Source organism: Desmodus rotundus, chromosome 5, assembly GCF_022682495.2.
Source record: "Desmodus rotundus isolate HL8 chromosome 5, HLdesRot8A.1, whole genome shotgun sequence".
Classification (NCBI taxonomy): Eukaryota; Metazoa; Chordata; class Mammalia; order Chiroptera; family Phyllostomidae; genus Desmodus; species Desmodus rotundus.
The window spans coordinates 50081769-50109264 of NC_071391.1; the positions used below are offsets into that span (position 1 = coordinate 50081769).

The following is a 27496-nucleotide window of genomic DNA, read 5'->3' on the forward strand; positions in this document are numbered from 1 at the left end:
ATTTCTGAAAAGAAACTTTGCAGGCTAGAAAGGACTGGGAAGAAGTATTCAAAGTGATGAAAAGCAAGGACCTACAACCTATATTACTCTGTCCTGCAAAGCTATCATTTAGAATCGAAGGGCAAATGAAGTGCTTCCCAGACAAGGTAAAGCTAAATTAGGAGTTCATCATCACCGAGCCATTATTACATGAAATATTAAAGGGACTTATTTAAGAAAAAGATCAAAACTATGAACATTAAAATGGCAATAAATTCACAGCTATCAACAACTGAATCTAAAAAACAAACTAGGCAAAAAAGCTGAACAGGAACAGAATCACAGATGTGGAGATCATTTGGATGGTTACCAATTAGGAGAGGGAATGGGGGGCATGGGAAACGTGCAGAGATTAAGCATAACTGGTAGGTACAAAACATGCAGGGGGATATTAAAAACACTATAGGAAATGGAATAGCCAAAAACTTACATGCATGACCCACAGAGAAGAACAAAAGCGGCGGGGGTGGGGGGGGGGTGGGGGGGGTTTGCTGGAGGGAATGGGGGTTGTTGGGTGGAGGATAGCAACAGGGGAAAAATTGGGACAACTGTAGTAACATAATCAATAAAGTATATTTTTTAAAAAAGAATAATTCTTGGAAAAAATAAAAGTTAAAAGCTTTTCCTTTAAGGTCATGAACAAGGATGCCCACTCTTACCTCTTTTATTCAATCTTGTATTTAAAGACCTAGCCACAACAATTAGGAAAAGAAATTAAAGGCATCCAAATCTGAATGAAAGAAGTAAAGTTGTCACTGTTTGCAGATGACATGATACTATATACAGAAAACCACCAAAAAACTATTGGAAAAAAATGAATTCAGTAATGTTATAGGATACAAAATTAACATACAGGTATCTGTTGCATTGCTTTATACTAATAATGAACTATTAGAAAAAGAAACTGAGAAAACAATCCCACTTACAATCACATTGAAAAGAATAAATACTTAAACATAATTTAACCAATGAAGTGAAAGACCTGAACACTGAAAACTATAAGACTTTGATGAAAGAAATTGAAGATTATACAAATAAGTGGAAAGATATTCCATGCTGGATATACCATGGACTGGAAAAATCAATCATTTTGAAAAGTCCATGCCACCCAAAGCAATCTACAGATTCAATGCAGTCCCTATCAAAATTCCAAAGGCATTTTTCACAGAATAAATGAAATTATTCACATTTTTCCTCCCAAATTGGGGGGAGGTGCATCTTATAGTCTGAAAAATATGGTATAAATATTATTCCATCCAAAAGAAAACAAGAAAAAAGTGAAAAAGGAACATGTAACAGTAAACAAAAAGAAATCAAATAGTAAATGCCAGATTTACACCTAAATATATCAGTAATCCCTTTCAAGGTAAATGGACTAAATGGTCCAGTTAGAAGAAAAAAACAACAATTTTCTAACTGTATTAAAAAGACAAAACCTACCATGTGCTCCTTGCAAGAGGTTGGTTTAAGATAGAAGATGAAAGAATGGAAAAAGAGAGGCACCTTGTATATGGTATTTATCAATGCTGCATTACCAGGATAATGCCATGTACCAACCAAAGACAAAACCTCAGTCACCTATAAAAATAAGCGTTTACTGTTTACATACCTGAGCTGAATGATTACCGTATTTTGCTATGTGTAATGCGCACCCACACTTTTGGCCCAAAGTTTCAGGAAAAAACCTTTCATTTTAATTTTTTAATTCAGTTTTTATTTATTTATGTTTAAATATTTGTTTTTTGTATTATAAAGGAATTATAGCACTTTTAACATATTATGGTACAAGAAATTTTAAGTAACAAATAACTACAAAACACAAGAACAGATATACGGTATTTTAGGCACTACCCATGTATAATGCACGTCCTTATTTTTCCCTCAAAAATTTGGGCAAAAGTGTGAGCATTATACGTGGCAAAACACGGTATCTGTTCTGCTGATCTAGACTGGGCTCAGCCACTATGACCGCCTGTGACCTAGTGCTGCTCTGGGTGTCACTCAACCAGATTACCCTGTGTGTGTTGTCATGGAGATGGAAAATGTCCAAGGAAGCAAGTTCCCAGGTGCAAGGCCATTTACAGCCTGTACTTCAAGGGATGTCATGAAGCAAAGGAAAATGAAGAGCTGGTCCAGTCGTGGTAGGAGAGCATCATAAAGTTACATGGCAAAGGCTGTGAACACAAAGGGTGTATTAAAGCAAGGGTGAGAGTTGGGGCCATACCTCACTCTATTACCAGCAGGTCAAAAACCCTTGAGGGGAAAAAGCATTAGTAGAGACAAAGAGGTACATTCATAATGATGAAAATGAGTTTTTGTAAAAAGAATTTTCAATTTATCAGCACCCAATCCACATAGCCTCTCTATGAAGAAAAAAACAACTCCACAATCACAGTGGGAGATTTAGCACACCTCTCTCAATAAACGATAAAATAAACAGATAAAAAAAGTCAAAGGTATAGCAGATACTCTTGTTTCCCTTGGCTGAGGGAAGATATATTAGATAAAATATTGCTACAAGCAATGTCCGAGATTTTACTGCCTGTTTTCTTCTAGGATTTTTATGGTCTTGAGATTAACGTTTGTCTTTAATCCATTCTGAATTTATTCTTGTGTGTGGTGTGAGAAGGTAGTCTAGTTTCATTTTTCTGCACATAACTGTCCAATTTTCCCAACACCATTTATTGAATAAACTATCTTTAGCCCATTGTATGTACTTGCTTCCTCTGTCAAATATCAATTGACTGTGAAGGCGTGTGTTTATTTCTGGACTCTCTATTCTGTTCCACTGGTCTGTATGTCGGTTTTTATGCCAGTACCATGCTGTTTTGGTTATTATGGCCTTATAGTATAGTTTGATATTAGGTAGCATGATTCTTCCAACTTTGTTCTTCTCTCTCAAGATCATTGTTGCTATGCAGAGCCTTTTGTGGTTCCGTATACATTTCTGAAATGTTTGTTCTAGTTCCGTGAAATACATCATTGATATCTTGATAGGAATTGTGTTGAATCTATTGATTGCTTTGGGTAGTATATACAATTTAATAATGTTAATGCTTCCTATCCATGAACAGAAAAAAAAAGGGGACTACATCAAAGTAAAAAGTTTTTGCAGAGCAAAGCTAACCATCAACAAAATAAAAAAGACAACCCACTAAATGGGAGAACATATTTGCTGACACATCTGACAAGGGATTAATATCCAAAATTTATAAAGAACTTATAAAATTCAACAACAACAACAAAAAAACAATCCAATTAAAAAATGGGCAAAGGACCTAAACACACACTTCTCCAAAGAGGACACACAGATGGCCAATAGACATAAGAAAAGATGCTCAACATCACAAATCAACAGAGAGATGCAAATTAAAACCACAGTGAGAATATCACCTCACACTGGTCAGAATGGCTATCATCAATAAGCCAACAAACAATAAGTGCTGGTAAGAATGTGGAGAAAGGGGAACCCTTTTGCACCCGCTGGTGGGAATGCAGATTGGTGCAGCCACTGTGGCAAGCAATATGAAGATACCCTCAAAAAGGAAAAATAGAACTGCCTTATGACCCAGTGATTCCACTTCTGGGAATATACCTGAAGAAACCTGAAATCACTAATTCGAGAGAATATAAGCACCCCTATGTTCATTGCAGCATTACTTATAATCTCCAAGATATGGGAGCAGCCCAAATGCCCATCAATAGATGAGTGGATAAAACAACTATGGGACAATTATGAAATGGACTACTACTCAGCCATAAAAAGAAAATCTTTGTGACAGTATGGATGGACCTGGAGAACATTATGCTGAGTGAAATAAGCCAGTCAGAGAAAGATAAATACAATATGATTTCACTCATATTGGAATCTAATGAACAAACTGAACTAACAAGCAAAATAGAGACAGACTCAGAGAGAGGGCAGACTGACAGCTCTGGGGGGTTAGTGGGTAAAGGGATCAGGAAGAAAAAAAGGTTCTCGGACATGGACAACAGTGTGACACTTGTGGGGTTGGCTGGAGGTGTGAGGGGGAGAAATGGTAATGGAAAAAGTACAATTACAAATAAATTTTAAAAAGATATAGAAGATTCTAACAACTTGATTAACAAAGTAATCTAACTAACAATTATAAAACACTGTACTCAATGACTGCAGAATGTACATTCTTTTTAGTGGAAATGCAATATTTATCCAAAATGATGATGTATTGAGCCACACAAGTAGTTTTAATAAACTTCTAAGTATTGAAATCTTAAGAGTATATTCTCTACTACATTGCAATTATACCAGAAATCCATAAAAAGAAAATTCCACATTTGAAAATTAAAACCCATTATTTTTACAAATTTTATTTTTCTTTTGCACTTTACATTCAATATTACATTGGTTTCGGGTATACAGCCCAGTGCTTAGACGTTTCTACAACTTCAGTGACCACACACGTAATTCTAGTGCCCACCCAGCCGCACACCTAGTTATTGTAACACTATTGACTATATTCCCTGTGTTGTACATCACATCCCTGGGGCTGTTTTGCAACTGCCCATCTCTATTTCTTAATCCCTTCACCTTTTCACACAGCTCCCCAACCCTCTCCCATCAGGCAACCATCAGTTTATTCTCCGTATCTATGAGTCTGTGTTTTGTTTATTTTTTTTTTAGATCGCACATATAAATGAAAACATATGCTATTTGTCTTTTTCTGTCTGACTTATTTCACTTAGCATGATGTCCTCTAGCTCCATCCGTTTGGCATAAATGGTAACATATTCTTTATTACGGCCAAGTAATATCACATCTTCTTTACCCAACTGTCTATTGATGGGCACTTGGGTTGCTTCCATATCTTGGCCAATGCAAGTAATGCTGCAATGAACGTAGGGATGCATATACCTTTTTAATTAGTGTTTTGTATTTCTTCTGACAAACACCCAGAAGAGGAACTGCTGACTTATAAGGTAGTTCTATTTTTAATTTTTTGAGGAACCTCCATAGATAAACATTTTTTTAATAAATCCATGGGTCCAAGTAAAATGCTCACAGTGAAAATGGGGAAAATGTTTGAACTGATTAATAATCAAACTACACTAACTTGGTGTTTATGTTGCACATACCGGATTATCAAAGAAGGATGTTCTGAACACACGCTCTGTGAAGGGGGATGGTGAACGGCGTGAGTACCGAATGACAGGCGGCGTGTTAACCAGAATCATGACCTCGACCACGTCCCCCTAATCCACAGGTCCTTTAACTTCGACTCTACCACCGGGGTCGCCAAGTGCACACCGAAAATCCAGTGACGTTTACGGAAAAATCAATGGACACCGTTTCCCCTCCAGACCTCTCCTCCGATCTCCAAACCCACACATCCCACAGCCGGCTCAAAGCCAGAACCCGGGGCGCGCCCGGCAGGGCCCGGAGCCGCCACGAGACTCGGCCTCCCGCCCTCGGCCTCGCACAGCGGACGGACTGCAGCCGACACCGGGGTTCAGACGTTGAACCACGCGCGGCGCTGGGCTGTGGGCACCGAGCGGGTGCCGCGGGGACTTCAGGGGGAGCCGACCCGCAGGCCAGCCCCGGGTGTGCGGGGCTCCGTGACGTTGCCGCCAGGGGGACCCGCGCCCGTGGAAGCCCCTCGGTCTAGGCTTCCCCCAGGGGGTCCTGCAGGTAATGGCCCTCCAGGTTCAACGGCCCGGTGACCCGGCTGGTCCACGTGCCCTGGGTTTGGCTGCCAACTGGATAATGTGACCGTAGCTCCCATTTCGGGAGATGCTTCTGCGGGAAGCTCGGACGGGGGCACGTTACTTACGGAGACGCCAAAGGCTGAAGGCCAATCTGGACTTCGCACTGGCGCAGACCAGCGTCTCGTCTCTCAAGATGGAGGCGGGGCGAAGGGCTCGCCCGGGGTGGGCGTGGCCGGGGCGTGGCCTCAGGTGCGGCCTCGGGCTCCAGGGGCTGAATTTAAAGCCCACCCCCAACCTCAGCTCGGAGCGGCGCTTTTGAACTGTGCTTGTAGAGTGTGTCTCTGCGTTGTTCTGTTTCAGTCCTTACTAAAATAACAAGTGTAAACTTAACTCCTTGTTCATCATTAAGTTCAGGCATTATTTTTTGTAGCTTGGTTGTTCATAGATTGCCTCATTTTTTTACCATTTTTTCTTGCCTTTAATTTTTCCTAGCCTGCTTTGAAAAATGGGTCTGTTTTAGCATTTCTCAATCGTTGATTCCTCTATTTCTCTAGCTCTGGCCTCAGTTCGGAGCTCTAAATCCTTATATCCAGTTGCCTGGGTTAAGAGATGGCTGAGAGCAGATAGAACCTTGTAGTGTGTGCTTGGCGGAAGTCTAAGATAGCACCTTGATTTCAGCCTAATAAGAGGCATGCTATCCACCCATGCTATGCCCAGAGCTCTGATGTATAGAAACTCTGAGATAATTTGTGCTATTTTAAGCCATAATGTTTGTGGTAATGTTACATAGCAATAGAAAACTAACACACAGGATATGGGTATATTCAGTACCAAAATAAAATTAGACAAGCAGCAAATTGTCTGCGAGTAGAGAGTTTCAGAGTTCTCTTGTTTCCATTACTCTCTGGACATTAAAAGGCATGGAAATATGCTGTTAAGCTGCCTGAGCATAAAGAGCGTTCCACGATCTGAGTGGATGCCTAGATATCCCAGCAGTAAACAGCCATCCCTATAATGCTTTGAGTGTTGGAAAGTTCACAGGTCCACTAATGCTTCTGTTTGCACATCCAACTAATCAGACAACTCTAATAAGATTGTAGAGGGTCAATCAGCTAACATCCGGCCTCGTCAGACTAACCAGTTTACCTTTGCAATCGCATCACTTCCACACCATCATCTAGCATTCCTTCTGTCTCACACATAAGCAATCCAACTGTACTTGTTCTTTCAGTAACCGCATGGAGGATCTCCTGTGCCTTTGTATTTTTTTCCCCACAAAGCAGTATTGGGGGACACCAATCTTAATAGATTGACCCCTTGACCTAAAAGCCATAACCACATAGCATTAGATCTGTCAGCTCACTTAGTTACCTCCTTCACCTGAAGGAGGGGCTGGGGAGTGTGATGGTTAAATTTATGTGTCACCTTGATTGGGCCATGGGGTGCCCAGTTTCTGGTTAAACATTATTTCTGGGTGTGTTTGTAGGGTGTTTCCAGAAGAGACTGGCATTTGAACTGATGGACTGATGGCCCTCCCTGATGTGGGTGAACATCATCCAATTAGTTGGGGGCCTGAAAAGATCAAAAAGGTGGAGGAAGGTTGCTTTCTGACTACTGAGCTGGGACACTGAACTTCTGCCCTTGGTGCTCCTGGTTCTCAGACATCAAACTCTGACTGCAATCTACGCCATTAGCTCTCTGGCTGTCAGACTTCCAAACTACACCACTGGCCTTGCTGGGTCTCCAACTTTTGGACACGGGTCACGGGCCTGCTCAGCCTCCTTAACTGCGTGAGCCAATACCTTATAATATACAAACATTTTGCCCCGTTTCTCTTTATATCTAAAAAGTGTTTCAAAAGAATACATATTGAAGTATATAGTGATAAAGAGGCATTTCATCTGCACTTAACCTCAAATGGTTCAAGAAGAAAAATATGTATAATTTTTTCTTAAGTTTTGTTAAGTTTGAGATTATTTCAAAATGAAAAACTAGGAAATAAAAAAGGAAAAGAGGAGAGGAAGGAAGAAAGAAAGGCATATACTCCGAGTATTTTCATGTCGTTTTATTGAAGGAAATAAAACCTGTGCTGCAGAGGCAGAGATACCTCAGAGCACGACAAGGTCACCAATGGGGCTGACATGACAAGCCACAATGCTGGCCAGGGGCCCCACCACAGTGGGAGGACCAAAAAACACAAAGATAGCAGGAGGTAGCAAACATCCCAAACACCCAGTGCAAGAATTTCCATTTGCAGAGAGCTTGGCCATGCATTGTAAAAACAGGGTCCCCTCATAGCTGGCAGATATCTCAAGCCACCAAATCCATCCAAAACTAACATTAGTCTCAGATTTGGAGATCCTTCCCTTTGACCCAAAGATTCAGGCCATCAGAAGATCTCAGTTAATCTTTGAGCTCCTTACCTCAAGAGGAAAAAAGAGACTGAGTTATTAATATATCATGTAGATGTAGCTGGACAGGTGCTGATGTCCAGGCTTGTTCTGAAAGCAGCTAATTTTTTTTTCCTGACTTCTCACAATGTTCTCACCCAGGATATGCCCTAGGAAACTTCTCAATGTTCTAAACAAGGAAGAATGGGGGCATCAGCCTAAGGGGTGCAGGGAGTCAAAAGCTGCTACATAGCCAAGACCATTTCACAAGAAATAGCATGGGGAACACTACTGGGTCAAGATCCTCCCAAATAGCTGCTAGAAATACACACAAAGAAAAACATGGTAGCTCTCTCTCCCATGTCAGGGTCAGCTGTGCCATAGTCACGGTCCAGGAAACGGAGCCATTTCATGTCCCTGATAGATTATCAACCACCATGTCATTCCACAAGCTGTTCCCACTTTCAAGTACAATAAGGTGTTTGGGCAGTTCAGTCACAGAAAATCAAGCACTAAAGAAACTTCAATCAATTACAAATTGATACTGTTACGAAGCCAAAAATTTACATAGCCAAAAACTGATTGGTTGGGGTTTTGGGGAGGTTGTGTGTGGAGAAGATTTTGCTATGTAGAAATAGGAGTCCAAGAGTTTATTCATAGAAGCCTGATCATAAACCATCTTCACATCAACAAATTGGGAGGAAATTCCTTATTCAGAGGGCCATGATCTGATCAGTCAGTTTCAGTTCTCTTCAATGCTGAGCACATGATTTTCAAAGATCAAAGTCTTGAGAGCACTAGACCAGGAAATGGGAGGAGCAAGGCAAGGAAGAGAGAGCATCAGGGGTTGGAATTTCTGAAATGAGCATTAATTTCACAGAAGGCGTGGCACAATGAGGCTGGGGTGAGCATGGTTTTAGTGATTGTTCTTAGTTGCCTCCTTTGCTGCAGCAATGAGTGGAGTGAGGCTGGAGAGGGGCTTGGCAATCTTCAGGAACTGATGCTAGAAAAGAAAAAAAAAGCAAAATATACATTACTATTTACCAGTCTTCCTCAGCAACCATTACAAGATGTTAACGGCATCCTTGTTTGCACAAGATGCTACCTGGAGAGCTTTAGATCATCCCCAAATTGAGGGACATTTGGCCTGTGTGGCTCAGCTGGTTGAGTGTCATCTGTGGACAGAAGGGCCACGGGTTTGATTCCTGATCAGGGCACATGCCTAGGTTGTGGGTTCAGTTCCAGTCGGGACATGTGCGAGACACAACCGATCAATGTTTCTCTTCCACATCGATGCATCTCTCCCTCTCTCTCCCTCCATTCCCCTCTCTCTAAAATCAATAAGCATGTACTTGGGTGAGGATTTAAAAAAAAAAAAAAGATAAACCACTTAGGAAAACTGTTTGGCAGCATCTACCTTCAACTAAACACAATCCATTCTAAATCCTCGCAATTTCACTCATAGGTGTATTTCCAAGAGAAAGGATTCTGTGTATCCACCAAAAGACACACACAAGAATGTTCACAGCAGCTTTACTTCTAATAGTCATAACCAAAAATAACCCCAATGTCCAAGAGAATAGAAGAGTGAAAAATGTTATAGTCATAAAATACTACAGAAAATGACACAGAAATAAAAAATAAACAATTGATACACTGACAATAGATGAACCCCACAAACAAGTTGGGTGAAAGAAGCCAGTTATAACAGAGTTCATCTTATATTAGGTTAAGACCAAACTAGTGATAGTTAGAATAACTACTACTTCTGGGAGAAGGTATTGACTTGATGGTATATCACAATACTGCATTCCAGGAGCACTGACCTCAGTTTGTTGAGCTCTCCTTGAGTGCAGTTAGGCTAATTAATTCAGCGAGGACTTGGTCGCTAGCTTGGTCCTTTCCCAAGTCACTTGCACTGGGCTGTACTTTGGGTCACACCCACAATTATCAAAGAAAACTGTTGTGGAGAAAACACCATATGCAAACTACATCTATATTTTCAGTAAAACTGTTATGAAAAATAATTCTGTACGTAAGTCAAAGCCTCTTAACTAAAAATGATTTTTCTTACATTGAAGTGGTGAAAAATCTTCGTGTCTTGAAAATGGGGATGTTTCTTCCATTTGATAAGAAATGCAGGAACTATTTGTTACATTCCCTTTTCTGTCCTGACTACTGGGAAGCTAAGAACCAAATCTGAGGTTTAAACAAAACTATTTAACTCAAATCATTTGCATATTTGATTTTTTTGCCATCCTTAGAAGTCCCTTTTAAATCATGTTGTATATGTGTATACACACACACACACAGGCATAAATATATATTCCTTGCTAAAAGTTGCTCCAGCTGCCTTCTGGACAGAGATAGGATAAAGAGGTACTGAGAATAGAAGTGACTATTATTATGAAAGGAATAAGAGATCTGGCTCAATCATGCAGATATGAATTCCAACATCCTATGTTCTTCTATCCACACATGTGTTTACACAGAAGAAATAGATGTGAAGCTTTCATTATTTTAGATTCTGAAAGTCGTGGTTTTGAATATTTCCGATGTACAGTGACAAGTTAAAGGGCCAATGTCCTCAGATCACGTGTTTCTACAACCCTCTGAGTTGAGAAAGGAGCATGATCAAACACCCAGCTGGGAGGCTTCACTTTCCCTCTCTATATAGTGAATAACGTAAACTAGATAAACTCTAAGTCTCTTCCAGTTTTAACGCTCTTTGAGGCAAAAGCGCAGTGGCCAAGAATACACAAACTGAAGAGCCTAAAAACATAGGTTAAAAATCCCAGATTCATTGCTTATTGGCTCTATAATCATAGAAAAGTTATTAAACATCTGAATCGTTAGTTTTCTCACATGTAAAAATGGGAATAAGAGAAGCTATAACTCTCGGGGTTATTATAAAGTATGGTAAAGATTCAATATAATGCATTTATATTAGTTATCATATCAGGAAGAAAACTCTAGGGGGCACTAATCTTTCAATAACTATAATTTGGTACCTAATTAGTATCTTCACCAATCATAGGCTTGACATAGTATCTGCACATTTCCCAATGCCTAGGGTTTCCAGAACAAACCTCATGTGAAAGGCAAAGGAACCCTATTTGCACTGCCTGTTATAAGGGGTTTTTAGACCCGAAGGATCCTAGAGACTATTGATTACACTCGGCAGAACCAAGATCTCCTATCTAATAGACCAGTGCTCTTTAACCAGTAGCCCCAATGACAAAGCCGTGCGAAATATGTTCCAGAGGGTAACATTTCAAGGAAGGTAAATATTTTAAGCAAGCCCAGTCAATTTAACAATTTTTTTTCTGAATACCTCTTCTGAGTTAGGTCCTAGGTACAAGAGGAGACCTGGAGATCAATAAAATGGAGGTTATAATCTAGCAGGAGAAACAGAGATGATCATAACTAACCTCAATGCAGGGCAGTGCGGTAGGTCCTGCTCTGCCCTGCCCTGCTGAGCTGCTCTTGGTCCTCATGATACAAAAATAACTGGCTGTGCCTGCCTACAGATTAATCACTGCCATAAAGTTACAGTATACAATACTTATTATTAAATCACCATGGCAATATAGTAAAATGCGCTAGTAATAAAAAATTGTACCTGAAACATAAATGTTACACACAAATATTGTGGCCTGCTTAAAGGTAGTTTTTGCAACCATGTGAAATAATGATGCTGTATATTAAGGATTAAACAGGCAGTAGTATGGAAGACTTGGTAAAACCCCTACTTTAGGCTTCCCAAGCCCGACAGAGTATCACTGCCACCATCTGAGAGGGTTTCCAACAAAGAAACTGGGAAGACTTGAAAAGCTGAACTCTTAACTACCTCCTAAACGTATGTCCTCTGATAACCTTTACTGAAAATGCATCTTTTGAGCTTATCTTTCAGTAAAATATAACTTTGTAATATTTGCTTGTCAGAGAGCTGCTTCTCCCCAAGACTCAAACTCTGCTAGTCACATCAGGCAGAACCAAACAAGTGCTAAAGAAAGATACAGGCAAAGTTCAAGAGGAGCTCAGAGAGTAGATTTTTAAGCAGAGCCTAGGAGAATGGAGAATTGTAATAGGCTGAAGAAGAGCCTAAGGGAATAATATGAACAAAGGACCAGGATTAAGGTCAGGGACCTAGGAATATAGGTTGAGTGTAGAATGGGGTTAGGAGAGAAGCCTGGTTCTATAATAACCTCACAGTACCTCACAGGCAGAAATGAAGCAAAAAAGGCTTGGTTTAGTGATTTCAAGAATCAGGTGCTTCCCCGAATAGGGAGCGTTACCTGTAGCAACTCTTTAGCAGAACCTCTCTTCTCCACATCCATTTCAAGACAGCGGTTCAGAAAGTCTCGGAAGATAGCCGACAGCTTCTCTGGGTTCTGAAGCTCCGGGGTTCCATTGGTGGCAATGAGGTACAAGGCCTGGCAACACAAATGGAGAATCACCTTACATTCCAACAGAGGTTTCCAGACATGCGCTCTGGAAATACGGTCAGCTGCTTTACGCCTCTAGACACACACAGGCAGCTTTGGTATACTGGAAAGAATATGACCTAAGGATCAGGTTTAACATTTAAAAGCCACGTGACCACATGCAAACCAGTGAACTTCCAACTTCCTCATCTGTAAAATAGGGATGATAATAGTGCGTATCCCAGGTCTGTAAAAATAAAATAAGATAGTATATTGGAAAGCGCTTTGTAAACTTATGAAGTGTGTTACAGACCCAAAGGATTATTATTCTTAATTACAGATCTATGGGGTTTATTATTCACTTAGGCTGATGAGTTAAACATCTGCCAGTTTGCTGGCGGAAATTATTACTGGTGCCTTCAGAAATAATTTCTCAGACATCTAAGAAGTGCTCTCTTTCAGCAGGAAAGGAATACGAAAAGGAAGTGTGCTACAAAGCAGCAACCTGTTTCACTGTTGTCTTTGTAGTCGCCTAATGTGAAGCATCTCCTGGGAAAGGCAAAACAACAAAACAAAACAAAACAACAACAAAATCAGAGTGATACTAAGCCTTTTCAAGCACTTAACACTTTAATTCACGAAGTCCTTACAAAGCTCTATCTCATTTAATGACTACAGTGACTCTGGATAATATTGGGTTGGCCAAAAAGTGTGTTTGGTTTTTTCCATAAGATGACTCTAGTACCACTTAGTTGTCTTTAACTTCATTTGAAACAATTTTATTAGGTTGTATTGTGACAGCTGTCATAGCAGCATTTTTTTTTAATCAAAATCGGTGAATTTTTGTGTAGCCTTTTAAAGATTGAAGAGGGAAGAAAATATGCAACATTTTTGGCATATGATGCTTTTTTTTTTTTTTTTTTTTTTTAAATATATTTATTGATTATGCTATTACAGTTGTCCCATTTCCCCCCCCACTCCACTCCATCCTGCCCACCCCCCTCCCTCCCACATTCCCCCCCCATAGTTCATGTCCATGGGTCATACTTATAAGTTCTTTGGCTTCTACATTTCCTACACTATTTTTACCCTCCCCCTGTCTATTTTCCACCTATCATCTATGCTACTTATTCTCTGTACCTTTACCCCACTCTCCCCCTCCCACTCCCTTATTGACAACCCTCATGTTCTAGTTGTTTGCCTAGTTTGCTCTTGTTTTTGTTTTATGTGTGGTCGTTAATAACTGTGAGTTTGCTGTCATTTTTACTGTTCCTATTTTTGATCTTTTTCTTAGGTAACTCCCTTTAACATTTCATATAATAAGGGCTTGGTGATGATGAGCCTCTTCAACTTGACCTTATCTGAGAAGCACTTTATCCTCCCTTCCATTCTAAATGATAGCTTTGCTGGATACAGTAATCTTGGACGTAGGTCCTTGCGTTTAATCTTGGGTAATGTAATTATGATGTGTCTTGTTGTGTTCCTCCTTGGGTCCAGCTTCTTTGGGACTCTCTGAGCTTCCTGGACTTCCCGGAAGTCTATTTCCTTTGCCAGATCGGGGAAGTTCTCCATTATTTGTTCAAATAAGTTTTCAATTTTTTGTTCTTCCTCTTCTCCTTCTGGCACCCCTATAATTCGGATGTTGGAACGTTTCAAGGTGTCCTGGAGGTTCCTAAGCCTCTCCTCATTTTTCCAAGTTCTTGTTTCTTCATTCTTTTCTGGTTGAGTGTTTGTTTCTTCCTTCTGGTCCATACCATTGATTTGAGTCCCAGTTTCCTTCTCATCACTATTGGTTCCCTGAACATTTTCCTTTGTTTCTCTTAGCATAGGCTTCATTTTTTCATCTGTTTTTCGAATAGATTCAACCAAGTCTGTGAGCATATTGATAACCAGTGCTTTGAACTGTGCATCCGATAGGTTGGCTATCTCTTCGTCGCTTAGTTGTATTTTTTCTGGAGCTTTGAAGTGTTCTGTCATTTGGGCCATTTTTTTTGTTTGTTTGTCTTGGCGCGTCTGTTACTTTAAGGGGCGGAGCCTTAGGTGTTCATCGGGGTGGGGTAATGCTGGTCGCTGCGCAGTGATGCTGTACGTGGGGGCGGGGCCGAGAGGGAGCAATGGCGCCCGCTTCACTCTCCTCCGGATTTCAGTCTTTCACTCCGCTACCCACAATCAAACTGGGCCCCTCTGGTGCTGGTTCCCGAGTAAGTGGGCCTGTGCACACTCCAGGCCCCTGTGGGTCTCTCCAACAACCTCTCCTGTGAGGCTGGGAGTCTCTCCTGCCGCCCCAACCCCCAGGGGCGCTTTCAATCAGAGGTTTGAGGCTTTATTTCCCCGAGCTGGAGCCCTGGGTTGCGCAGCGGTCTGCTTCTCTGCCCGCCGTTCGTCCGGTTTATCTGTGGGCGAATGTGGTGCCGCAATGTGCTACCCGCCACTCTGCCTGCCCCACTCTCCGCCACTCTGAGTCCGGCCCTCTGGGTTTATCTGTGCAAATGTGGGACCGCAGGGTCTGCTAGTGCTCGGACTGCCTGCGCCATTTGTCCCACACTCCGCCAGTCTCAGTCCCGCCACAGCCACGCGAGTCCTCTCCACCCCAGTGCCGTCTCCGCCCCTCCTACCAGTCTGGATGAATGATTATTTTCTGTTTCCTTGGTGTTGGTCCCCCTTGCTGTTTGATTCTCTGTCGGTTCTGGTTTTGCGAGGAGGCGCAGTGTGTCTACCTACGCCGCCATCTTGGTTCTCCATATGATGCTTTATTATTTCAAAAAAAGATAAAAACGCAACTGAAATGCAAAAAAAAAGACTTGTGCAGTGTATGGAGAAAGTGCTGTGACTGATGGAATGTGTCAAAAGTGGTTTGCAAAGTTTCGTGCTGGAGATTTCTCTCTGGACAATGTTCCATGGTTTACCAGTTGGAGTTGATAGCAATCAAATCAAGATATTGAGAACAATCAACATTATGCCATGTGGGAGACAGCCAACATACTCAAAATATCGAAATGAATTAAGTTATTGGTGAAAATGAAAAACGTGTCTTTTATTTTACGGAAAAAAACTAAACAGACTTTTTGGCCACCTCAATAGGTACGACAAGAATTATCATCCCCATTTCACAGATAAAGTCTAGAAACATAAAGAGATAGGCCCGGGATGGCGCTGTTTGTATGAGTTCACGTGCTCTGACTCATAACCCAGTCTTATTTCCATCACTCCATACTAATTGTCATTTTCAGGGTCATTCTGAGGTGGGAAAGATGGGTGGTATGTGGATTCAGAGGGCAAAGCTGGGACCAAAAGGGTAGTTTCAATGTGGCACACTAAAGCACTTTCCAGTAAGAGGTATCCAGTGAAGATTAGACGGCCACCTATCAGCAACGACACACAGGGAATTCCTGCACTGGATGGGAGGTTGGAATAAACGAAAAAATAAAGCCAATCAGAATGACTTTCACATTGACCCATGACCAAAATGACCACCCTACTTGCATCTGTATTCATACACTTAGCGTGTCCTCTCCTATTACAATGAATAAATTGTCTTTACACTAATCCAATGCTCTTTAACTCAGTACTGGATTCCACTCATCTCATCTACGTAAGAACAGCACCCTTCCAGACATCAACTTCTCTCTCATAGATGACCATTTTCCTCCTTTCCATTAAGTCGTTCCCGTCAGCATGCAAACTGCTATATCATCTTCACAAAAGCAAACCCTCCCTCAACTCCACTGCAACTTACTGTTCAATTTCTCTGTTCCTTTAACAGAAAAGCTCCTTAAAAAAAAAACAATTGCTTATACATGCCATCTCAACTTCTTATTTTTCCACTCCTGTGAATTTACTCTAATTAGGCTTTCATGCCCATTACTCTACTAATTAACTGATCATCAAGGTCATTAGTAATCTTGACACTGGCAAATCTAACATTTATTTCTGTCTTAATACATGCAGCCTATCAATCATATGTGATACATCTTCCTTGAAACACTTCCTTCTCTTGGTCTCCGGAACACGTATTTCTCAGTCCTCCTATGAGGAAGGCAACTCCTTGGTCTCCATTGCTAGTTTCTCCAACCTCAAACACAAGAGTACCCCAGGGCTCAGTACTCAAAACTCACTCCCTGGGTGAGTGATCTCATCCGTCATCTAGCTCTGATTTTTAAATAAGCCACCTATATACTGCCTACTAATAAATTTACATTTACAGTCCTGACCTCTCACCCTTGAACTCTGGACTCAAATGCCAACACTACCCAGTATCTCCACTTGGATGTCTAATAAACACTTCAAATTAACACATTCAAAACCAACTGCCTGCTCTTCAACCTTCTCAGTAAATGGCAACTCAATTTTTTTCTGCAATCAAGGCTCAAAATCTTATAGCATTGTTGATTCCTCTTTCTCTAATATCCAACTCATTTTGTCAGCTTTATGTGCAAGATATTTCCTGAGTCCAACCACTCTTTACTTCCACTCCTACAAATATAGTTCAAGCCACCACTTTTTAACTGAACGACCACAACAGTATTTCAGTTTATTTTCCATAAAAGCAGCCAAAATGATCTTTTACAACATAAATCAGATCATGTTATGCCTCAGCTCAAAATCCTCCACTGCCTTCCAATCTCTGGCACAATAAAAGCCAAGTTTACACAATGGCCAGAAGGTCTTACCCGATCTGGCTCCCAGCTAGTTCTGTGAAATTGTCTACCATTCTCCACCCTGCTTATTCACTTCTGAGACTCTGGCCTCCTTGGTTCCCCCTGCGTACAGCAAGCATGTTCTCAAATCAAGTCTTCAGTATGCCTGGTTCCTGGGAAACTCTTAGGTTAGATTAACCTCGTGGCTTCCTCCTTTATTTCTTCAGATTTCTGCCCAAACAACTTGTAAGAGAGGACTTCCTTCTCTGCTCTAAATAAAAGTACACTTCTCCCTCTTTCCCTCATTACTCTCTTGTACTCCTTACTCTGCTTTTTTTTTCACAGCATTTACCTTCTGTTATTATATATTGATTTATTTTATTATCATTAGAACAGTTTCTTACACATGATAGGAACTCAGTCGTTGAATGCCACAGTAAATGAATGAATTACTGCTAATATCTCTTTTCTTTGAGCACTTATATTTTAAATTCAACAGTGTCTGATTTTATCCAGAAAAGAGAGGTCCAGGTTGAAAGTCAAAGAGAAGAGCCTGAGTCCCATTTCCTGAGACTAGAGAAAACAGCCCAAACATCTTGAAATGCGACTAGCAACACTCACTCTCAGAGGGTTTTCATTGAGGTATGGGGGCTCCCCTTCAATCATTTCGATGGCCATGATGCCCAGGGACCAGATATCAACCTTGGGCCCGTAGGCTTTCCGCGTCACAACCTCTGGAGCCATCCAGTATGGAGTTCCCACCATGGTGCTCCGTTTGCTCTGCTCTGGGGTGATCTGGGCACAGAACCCAAAATCAGCTAGGAAAAGAAAAGAGAAGGAAAGGACTTATATTTGAGTTACTCCTCCATGAGTATTGATTATACACATACCCCTAGGTGTCAAGCTCTGTCTCACTCCCACCTGCTGCAATCCCTGTCTCCTCAAAGCTGGAGTCACATAATTGCCACCTTCATGTCTAGCTCCTAACCTTCCCTGTTCAGTCTTGAAGAGAAGAGGTTAATGTAACAAATATCACCTCGGCCTCTTACCTATCCTCAAGCCAGCAGGACTAGGCATTGAAATCCAAGCTGCCCATTTTGGCCTTGATTACTTGTCCCAATTCTTCTTGAAAACCATGCTCATATCCCAAAATCCGGCAGCTAGGTCCTTGCTTTATTTCCTAGGCATGAGTCCCAGACTTAAGTTCTAATCACCTGCTTTTATTAGTTCCTCACCCTGTGCCCAGAACAGAGACTGCTAACAGTCTTCCCATTAGCTGTCCGCCCACCCGTGACACAACCTGTCTGTCTGGACTGCTGGTCCATAATACTTTTGAACACAATTTTCTCCTGTGGTTCATTTAGATTACATTGCAAATATATGTTTATTTAAATTATAAGGACTTTGACAGGAATGACTAGGTCTTCTTACTCATTTTGTTATTCCCAGAGGATCTGGGATATAATAGACATTTAATAAAAGTTTGCTGAATGAATGACAGAATGGTAAAAATTACATAAACTCATTTTTGTATTTCACGTTTCATTCATTCGACTGAGAACTACCTGAAGATAGGCAAAAGTGTCCTCAGTGCCCATCAAAAACCCTAGCACATAGTGGGCACTCAGTAAATTTTTTGGCTGAATTTCTAAATGAATGAAAGAAATGACACCCTATATAGTGCTGGGTAATATAAAGATCCTGTATATCCCAGGAACTAAATAGTGAAATAAATAGACTCTTTGGTGAGTTCTGTAGCTACTATGTTATAGCAATAACATCCCACAAGACAGGGTCCCACAGGGAAGAGAAGTAGTATTACTCCTACTCACTTAGCTTAACAGAGCCATCCATTCCCAACAGGATGTTGTCACTCTTGATATCTCTATGAATGACCTGGTTGGAATGCAGAAACTCCAAAGCCTGCAGGCACTATTGAAGCGGTGTGGGTGGAGGGAGAAAGAAAGGACATATAATACAAAGACTTACAGAAAATCAAGCAATCCAACCTCCTAACTCTATAATGAAGAAAGTGAAGCCCCAACAACTAAAGGGACCTGCTCCAAATCAGTGGCACAGACAGATCTAGATTCTAGTCTTTTGTCTCCTAGCTAAGCATTCTTTTAATATTCCATGCTGCCTTATACCTTTCTTATAATATTTCTTATTTATTATACCTTATTATAACATACATTATAATAGTTTTCTTTCAGTACATGAGTTCCTCTAACATATTTTGGAGTTTTCTACAGAGCATTAGATACTTGGCAAAGAACCTGAGGCTCCAAAAAAACTATGGAGGAAGAATGGGAAGGATTTTGTAATGATTTAAAAAAATAACAACACTAAAAATGGCACTCACTGCCTTTTTGACCTGTCAATTCCCCTGCTGGGATTATACCCTAAGAATCCTGAAACATCAATTCAAAAGAACCTATGCACCCCACTGTTTGTAGCAGCACAATTTACAATAGCCAAGTGCTGGAAGTAGCCTAAGTGCCCGTCAGTAAACAAGTGGATCAAAACCCTGTGGTACATTTACACAATGGAATACTACACAGCAGAAAGAAAGAAGGAGCTCCTACCCTTCTTGACAGCATGGATGGAACTGGAGAGCATTATGCTAAGTGAAATAAGCCAGGCAGTGAAAGATAAATACTGTATGTTTTCACCTATAAGTGGAACCTAATCAATAAAACAAATAAGCAAGCAAAATATAACCAGAGACATTGAAATAAAGAACAAACTGACAATCACCAGAGGGGAGGAAGAAGGGCAGTACCAGGGGAAAGAAGGGGAGGAGTCATCAAGGATCATGTATGAAAGACCCATGGATGAAGGGAGCAGGATTGAGTGTGGGAGGTGGGGATAGGTGGGGCAGGGGAGAGTGGTGGGGAGAAAATGGGGACAATTGTAACTGAGCAACAATAAAAAAACTGAAGGAAAGTGACAAATTGGAGTTATATTTGGGAAACTAGGCATCTGGAACTAATATTAGAAGTTAGGGGGATAATCTTATTGTGGTGAGGAGATAATTTATACTATTTGGGGTGTGCTGAATTTTATACACTTATAAACATTTGTAGACAAATGTACGGCAGGCAACTAAACATATGAGGCTTAAGTTCCATACAGAGGTCTGGTCTTGAGAAACATTTATGGATCATTTGTAAAGACGTGATTATTTTTTTAAGTGATAGAAATGGTTGGAACTGGCAAATGTTATAGAAGATAAGAGGAGAGAGAAAAGAATCTTGGAAAACACCTATATTTAGTGGGGAGAATGAATAACATACAGACTGCATAGAACAATGAAAGTGCCTGGTTCTGCCACTATCTGATGGACAAAATCGTTCTGGATAAATCACTTACTCTCTCTGGGCTACTGTTCTCCCATCTGTAAAATGAGGGGATCAGAAAAGATAACCTCAGCTTTGCTACTAGATTTAATAGGTTAAGTCCAGCACCCAAAGCTACAGTTTCAAAAGATTTCACCAAATGAAAAACAATAAAGATACAAACCAACTGGAAAATACTTTTAAATACTATTTAAATGCTCTCAAATTAATACTTCATTTGTAAAAGCACACTTATGGCTAAATTAAAAACAAACCAATATCCAGAACTAGCTATTCCCTGTACGAGTTGTTTTCCTTAGGAGGCTGAAGACCCTAGCGTCTAGATGTCAAAAATCATGATCAAAAAGGATGATTTCAAAAAACTGGAACCCTCATCCACTTCTAGCAGAAATATAAAATGGGACAGCCACTCTGGAAAACAGTTTGGCCATTCCTCAAAATGTTAAGCCTAGAAGTTCCACTCCTAGCATATACCCAAGAGAAATTAAAAAATACTTTCAACCAAAAACTTGGACATGAACATTCACAGCATTATTCATAGTAGTCAAAAAGTGATAATGACCCAAATGTCCATCAACTGATGAACAAATAAATGGAATCTAATTTGCTAATAAAAGGAATAAAATACTGCTATATTCTGTAACACAGACGAACCTTCACACTATTGCGCTAAATGAAAGAAGCCAGTCTCAAATGAGCAAATACTGTATGACCGCATTTATATGAAATGTCCAAAACGAGCAAATCTAGACAGAAAATAGACTAGTGGTTGCATAAGACTGAGGGGTCAGGAAGCAGGGTGAGTGGAAAATGACTGCTAATGGGTAAGGAGGTTCTCTTTGGGTTGATAAAATTGATTATAATGATAGTTGTTACACAACTCAATATACTATAAACAATAAAATTATATACTTTGATAGGATGAATCAAAATTCAAAACTCCAAGTATGGTTTCTACTGAATGCATATTGCTTTCATACCATCATAAAGTCAAAACATTTTAAGTGGATCTATCACAAGTCAGAGATCATCTGTATATTATACAGGTGAATTATACAGTGTGAGAATTATATCTCAATAAAGCTATTCTTTTTAAAAATATTTCCATCACCATTTATCCCTTCATACCCTCTTCTATCTCTACCCACCCCCCTTTTTCCTGACACTGTTGTCTGTGTCCATGAGTTCCTTCTCTCTTTTTCTTTTTTTGGTCAAACCCTCCACCCACCCAGGTCCCCTCCTCCAGAGCTGTCAGCCTGCTCTCTACCTATGAGTCTGTCTCTATTTTGCTTGTTAGTTCAGTTTGCTCATTAGATTCCATATATGAGTGAAATCATATGATATTTGTCTTTCTCTGACTGGCTTATTTCACTTAGCATAATGTTCTCTAGGTCCATGCATGCTGTCACAATGGGTAAAATTTTCTTTTTTGTATGGCCAAGTAGTACTCCATTGTGTAAATGTACCATAGCTGTTTTATCAACAAAGCTATTTTTAAAAAGAGGGATGATCTCTATTAGAACTCAAGGATAACAGTAATGCCACCTATTTATGTAACATTTAAAAATTCTTCCAAGTGCTTTTTGATCCATAGGGCACCCCTAAGTTATATACAGTTTCAAAAATAAACAATTTGAGGCAAATTTACTCCCTCGAATATACAGGCATGTATTTTCAACCAGTGAAAGGGTTCCTAGGGTTAGTGGAAAACATCTTAGATATTACAGTGGTTTGTGGTTTCCAAAGGGCCACAGTATATAAACAGATGTACAACGTAGTGTATCTATGGAATTAAAACTTCATGGGGACAATGTGATTAGAGAAAAATGTCTTCAAAGGCTCTTCGGGGTTGGGGGAAGAGATGTGAAAAGAAAGTTGAGTAACACTGCATTAGTGGTACAGAAAAGAAGTCAGATCTCCTAAAAATCCCTGTGTTAATTCCATTAACCTATATGCCTATTCTAGATTGCCAGGATTTTAATGCAAAGGTGATCATATTTTCTAGGACAGTACTTATTTCACATGATTTTATGTTTCCTAATACTGATTCAATATACAACTACAACTACCGGCTCTGGCTGGTGTGGCTCCGTGGATTGATCGCCCCCCTGGAAACCAAAGGGTTGCTGGTTCAATTCCCAGTCAGGGCACATGCCTGAGTTGTAGGCCGGGTCCCAGGTTGGGGGTGTGCGAGAGGCAACCACAATGTTGATGTTCCTCTCCTTCTCTTTCTCCCTCCCTTCCTCTCTGTCTAAAATTAAGTAAATAAAATCTTTTTAAAAAATTCATGTTTGCTTCCAGGTGTTGCATCATCAAACCCCAATCATACTTACTAGACTCATCTGCATAAAACTCTGACCCTAATGTAATATCCTTCTCTCTCCTTCCCCAATTCCCAAACTCTTCTCTGGGTGATTGATAAGTTCCAGTCTCGTATCAGCAAAACACCCAATATCCTCAATTTCTCTGAACATTCTCTTCATCTTCTTGCTTTCGTGAAAACCTGGCTGTCCTCTGAGTGCTGCTTCGGGAGCCCGTGCGGAGGCCCGCCCCCCTTCTCACACCAGCACACTATGGACCTTAGACATTTAATAGCGATGAACAGGAAGGAGAATACCTATTCAAGCTCTGCTTTCTATTTCTTTAGCCTGCAAATATTTTACCCTAGATTTTAGCTTGGCTTACTTTTTGATATCATTCAGATCCTTTATTCAAATCTATGCAAAGCCTTCCCTGATGACTCTGTCTAAAATAGTAATTCTTCTGTCACTATCTCCTTACTCTGCTTCATAGGAAATTTCACAGCACATGAAGCAAGAAAGCAAAATAAAAATATGATTAAAATAAAGAGATAAGGAAAATATTACAAACTATTTACAGCAATTATCTTTAAGGGTTGAAATTATGGGTGACTATGTATTTTAGTACTTTCTAATTTTTCTACAATGGGTATATACTTTTATAATCAGAATAAAATTATCTTTAAAGAAAAAAATCATGCTGGTAGAAATTTCCAAACAGGTATAATAAAAGAATGGTGGGAGAGTCTAATTTCCCACCTAATTTCTCCCGCCTGCACAGGGCCCAGGCTGAGATCCCATTAGGCGCAGAACTTTGACAGACATGGATTTGGAGGCCGCATCCTGCTCCAGGCCGGTTTGGCCGCTGGCCTTACCTCCCGGCAAACAGCTGCGATCTGGCCTTCATCCATGCAGGTTTCCGTCACCACATCTGTCAAAGAGCCTCCGGCTAAGTATTCCATGACAACCCACAGCTCATCTCCCACGAGGTAACTGTAGGAGCAGAGATAAAGATAAAGGGTAGGAAGCAACAGAATGCACTGAGTCACAGCAATGGATTCCAAAGACTAGGCACACAGTGAGCCGCATTTCCACCAGCACCAGAAGAGTCGAGGTTTCTGTTTTCTGCGGAAAAGCAGAATCGGGGGGACAGAATTACTAACTTGGTATCTCTTAAGGATTCGCCCAGAGAAAACAAAGTGAACAGTCTGTGAAGTCCCAGAGGGCAGAACTAAAGATCGCTAGCTTGAAGATATGAAATATAAAATTGTGTTTCATCACAACACAAAGCAATCCCTCTTAAAATTAGACATGATTCCCACACAGAAGCCCCAAAGCCGAGAGCACCCAACCATGTGACAAAGATAGGGTTTGGAGGCCTTGTTACCAACATTAGGGAAAGTCACAACACCCCTCGAGAGTTCTATGAGATCTGAGACCATGAGACCAAGTACTGGGTCTTGTTCAGGACTCTGTCCCCAGAGTCCAGCACCAACAGATGCCAATATTTACTGAATAAATCAATGGGTAAAATATAACCATAAATATTAAAAGACTAATGGCTATAAAAGCTATTTAAAAGCTGTAAAGTGTTATTAACATAGTCACTAGGCTGACAATGGTCTCCATTTTGAGCATCTCTGATTCCAGGAATGCAATGAATCCAGCAAGGCTGCAGAGCCATCGCCTGCCTCTTCTGGGAAGCCGAGGGCTGCCAGTTAGCACCGTATCCCTAAGGACATTCTGAGTATGACCTGAGTTAGAACCCAGTTTCACCGACAGATGAGACCACTCGGTCCTGTTATGTGATAAAAAGATCACTTAGCCTGTCTGCTTAGTATCTTCAGCTGTAGAATAAGACAAATAAAAACAAGGAGGAGAGTCCAGAACCCTACAGGTTCTTCTGCTAGCTTCAGACAAAGAAACTATTTGGACTGGCTTGCACAGTGGGGTGTGTCTCCGATCTTCGTCCTGCTAACAGGACTGGGGCTGGGGAGGGAGGGACACTGTTGGAAAAAATATAAATCGTCTCATGCAAAGTGTAAGATTTGTGTCTTATTCTCTTGACTATGAATCTAGTCCTCCTTCCATAAGATCCTGTATTCTTTATAATTGGAAGTCTTGTAGTTTTTAAATTTCCATAAAAATAAATATGACAAATTAAGTCTTTTTTCAACAATCTCTTTTGAGAGAGAAGATTATAGGGACCAAAAGAGAATTCAGGACTGGTAAAAACCCTCCAAACCCTCCCACTGATATGAACCTATTTCCTCCCTGACCACCCCCCCCAGAAAAAAACCCCACCCAACAACAACAACAACAACAAAGCATTTACGGCCGCTCTCCCAGCACATCCAAAAGACATGTCCTTTGGACTCATTGGGGGGATAAATATGAGGGTCCAAGGGACTATCTCCAGACACTTACAAAGCAGAGCCCATTTACCGGGGCACAGATCTAAAGCAATGCAAGTCCAGACTCAGGTTGTGTTGAACACTTTGTAGCTGTGCACTGTGCCAAGGTACCTGCAAAAATAATGTCTTTGGATAAAGGCTCTGCGCATCACATATTTGGAGAGGAACAAGTACGGATGAGGTTCTCCCTCTGGGAACTCACAAAAATCAGACTCTCAATTGCAACACCCTCACTGAATGCTCAGGTTAAGGCCACCCACGTCTGTCCTCCCATAGAAGCTCCTACATATCTTTTTTCCTACAGCAGAGAAGGAGCTATTTGAGGGCAGGGATGGAGCTTTATTTTCTCCTGATTCCACAGTTTAAGCCTCTGGATACACCAGCAAAAGCACAATCAATAAATTTATAAATCTTCTAATCCCATTCCCAGAACAGAAATTCCTTCAACACCATGGTCATGCATTTTACTACTGAGATACCTTCAGTGACGAGGAAGGAACTCACTATTTTATGGGATAGATCATACATTTATCGGACAGCTTTCATTTTTCTTTATCCTGAGCCCCACAGAGAAATAAATCTGGTATACCTATAGCCTTCAGTAGTGTTTCCAAGCTATATTCTCTGTATAATAAGCTCTTAAAAGAGATGAGAAGGTGATAACTTTCAGAGGATGCTTCAGCGCCTGTCACGACCCACATCACAGACAATCATACCCAAAAGGAGAAGGCTTTATTCTCTACAGCGACCGACATCATGTGTTGGGAAGGTCAAAGTCCAACTCCTTTTCTCTGTAAAGACACTGAAGCTTACCAGTGCTTTGAATGCAGAACAAGAAATCTGGCAGAAATGAAATCTAATGGTCATGTAATATAAATAGCAAAGGAATTAAAATCCAAGACTTATGATATCACTTATAAGTGGAACCTACAAAAAAAAAAATCCCAGACTTAGTCCAAAATCACCTCCACCTGTGCTCTCTGAAACCCAGGCAACAAGGTTCATTTTCTTTTTTCACATTTGGGAGAAAAGAACGTACATGATGGAAAGGGCATGGATGCTGGGATATTCAAATCCAAAACCCTCATTCGCTCCTTACTGATGTACTGGCCTTGGCCTACTTATTAACTTCTATGAACCCATTTCTTAGATAATAAACCCTGCCTCACATGTAAAGCGTAACACAAATGCTAATTACAACCACTGTTATTATGTTAAAGAACAGAATTCCCATGGGCTGGAACAACAGCCTAAAAATATCAAAATGGGATTCAATGATGGCTACTAAAAAGTTCTACATTACCAGTTTAAGGCAAGCTCGTGTAAAAAAAGAAAACGAAAAGGATCAGAGATTTTAATTGACTACAACCTTACTAGCGGTCAATAATGAAGCAGGCCTCCTAAAAACAAACAAACAAACAAAATAATGAATGAAATCATTAGGTTGTGCTGAGTTTACAACAAAGGAGAAGTCCCACTCTCTCCATTATGGTCAAATCTTAAATACATTTTAAGATTTTACCAGAATACAGACAACCCAGAATACAGACAACCCAGAAGTTATTCGGGAGGTAAACACATTGAGGAAAGATCTGGGATGCAGAACGATTTAAAGGCCTACATGTTTGATGCAGGCAGGTGGGCCGAAGGTCCTCCCTGCGGCAGAGCGAACAGTGCAACGACCTGCGACTAGGAGCTACCGGGTGGTAGTGTTCGGCCTGACCCAGAAGGACTGTGCAGCAACCAGAGGTGTTCAGCAGTACGCAGGAGGCACAGGGCTGTGAGCATCATAAAAGATTCTTAAATGGAGGGGATTCTCCTTTAAACGGCTCTACCACCTGTCCGTCCCAAAGGCCCTATCTCTCTGACAGGACCTGACCATACCTGTCCAAGTAGTTCACAATATTTGGGTTCTTATTTTCCCTCATGACCAGGATCTCATTAATAATCAGTTCTTTCTTCGGCTGCTGCTGAAGGTTCATCTGCTTAATGGCCACCTGAAATCAGAGTGAATTTAACATGTAATTAGAGTCACTCAGCATTTACTGAGCACCTACTAAGTACTGCACCTTGAACACTAAGCAGAGAGAGACAAGGGAGATAGGGTCTTACGCTTCAAAAATTCACAATTAACATAGAGCACTGGTACTCAATACGAGGTCTCCAGAGCAGCAGTACAATATTATCTGGAAACTTTCGGAAATGAAAGTCCCTACAAAGTGCCACAGGAACACCCGAAAAGGCA

General features: G+C 40.7%; 2 protein-coding genes across 9 annotated transcripts in view; both read right to left on the reverse strand.

The window, feature by feature from the left end:
- The window catches only part of GDPD4 (glycerophosphodiester phosphodiesterase domain containing 4), a 100302-nt gene extending 93338 nt beyond the window's left edge, over positions 1 to 6964 (reverse strand). Inside the window, exons 1-2 of the mRNA XM_053924432.2 lie at positions 6944 to 6964; positions 5850 to 5995 (exon numbers count right to left, since the gene is read on the reverse strand). Of these exons, the coding sequence (XP_053780407.1) occupies positions 5850 to 5995; positions 6944 to 6964 (167 nt within the window). The remainder of the gene's footprint in view (positions 1 to 5849; positions 5996 to 6943) is intronic.
- Positions 6965 to 7774: 810 nt separating this feature from the next.
- Positions 7775 to 27496, reverse strand: part of PAK1 (p21 (RAC1) activated kinase 1) — a 137660-nt gene continuing 117938 nt past the window's right edge. For all 8 annotated transcript variants that reach the window (XM_053924676.2, XM_053924674.2, XM_053924675.1 and 5 more), the window contains exons 10-15: positions 27136 to 27248; positions 23713 to 23830; positions 19011 to 19110; positions 17800 to 17996; positions 12413 to 12550; positions 7775 to 9117 (exon numbers count right to left, since the gene is read on the reverse strand). In XM_053924676.2, the coding sequence (XP_053780651.1) occupies positions 9031 to 9117; positions 12413 to 12550; positions 17800 to 17996; positions 19011 to 19110; positions 23713 to 23830; positions 27136 to 27248 (753 nt within the window). In that variant the 3' untranslated portion in view covers positions 7775 to 9030. The remainder of the gene's footprint in view (positions 9118 to 12412; positions 12551 to 17799; positions 17997 to 19010; positions 19111 to 23712; positions 23831 to 27135; positions 27249 to 27496) is intronic.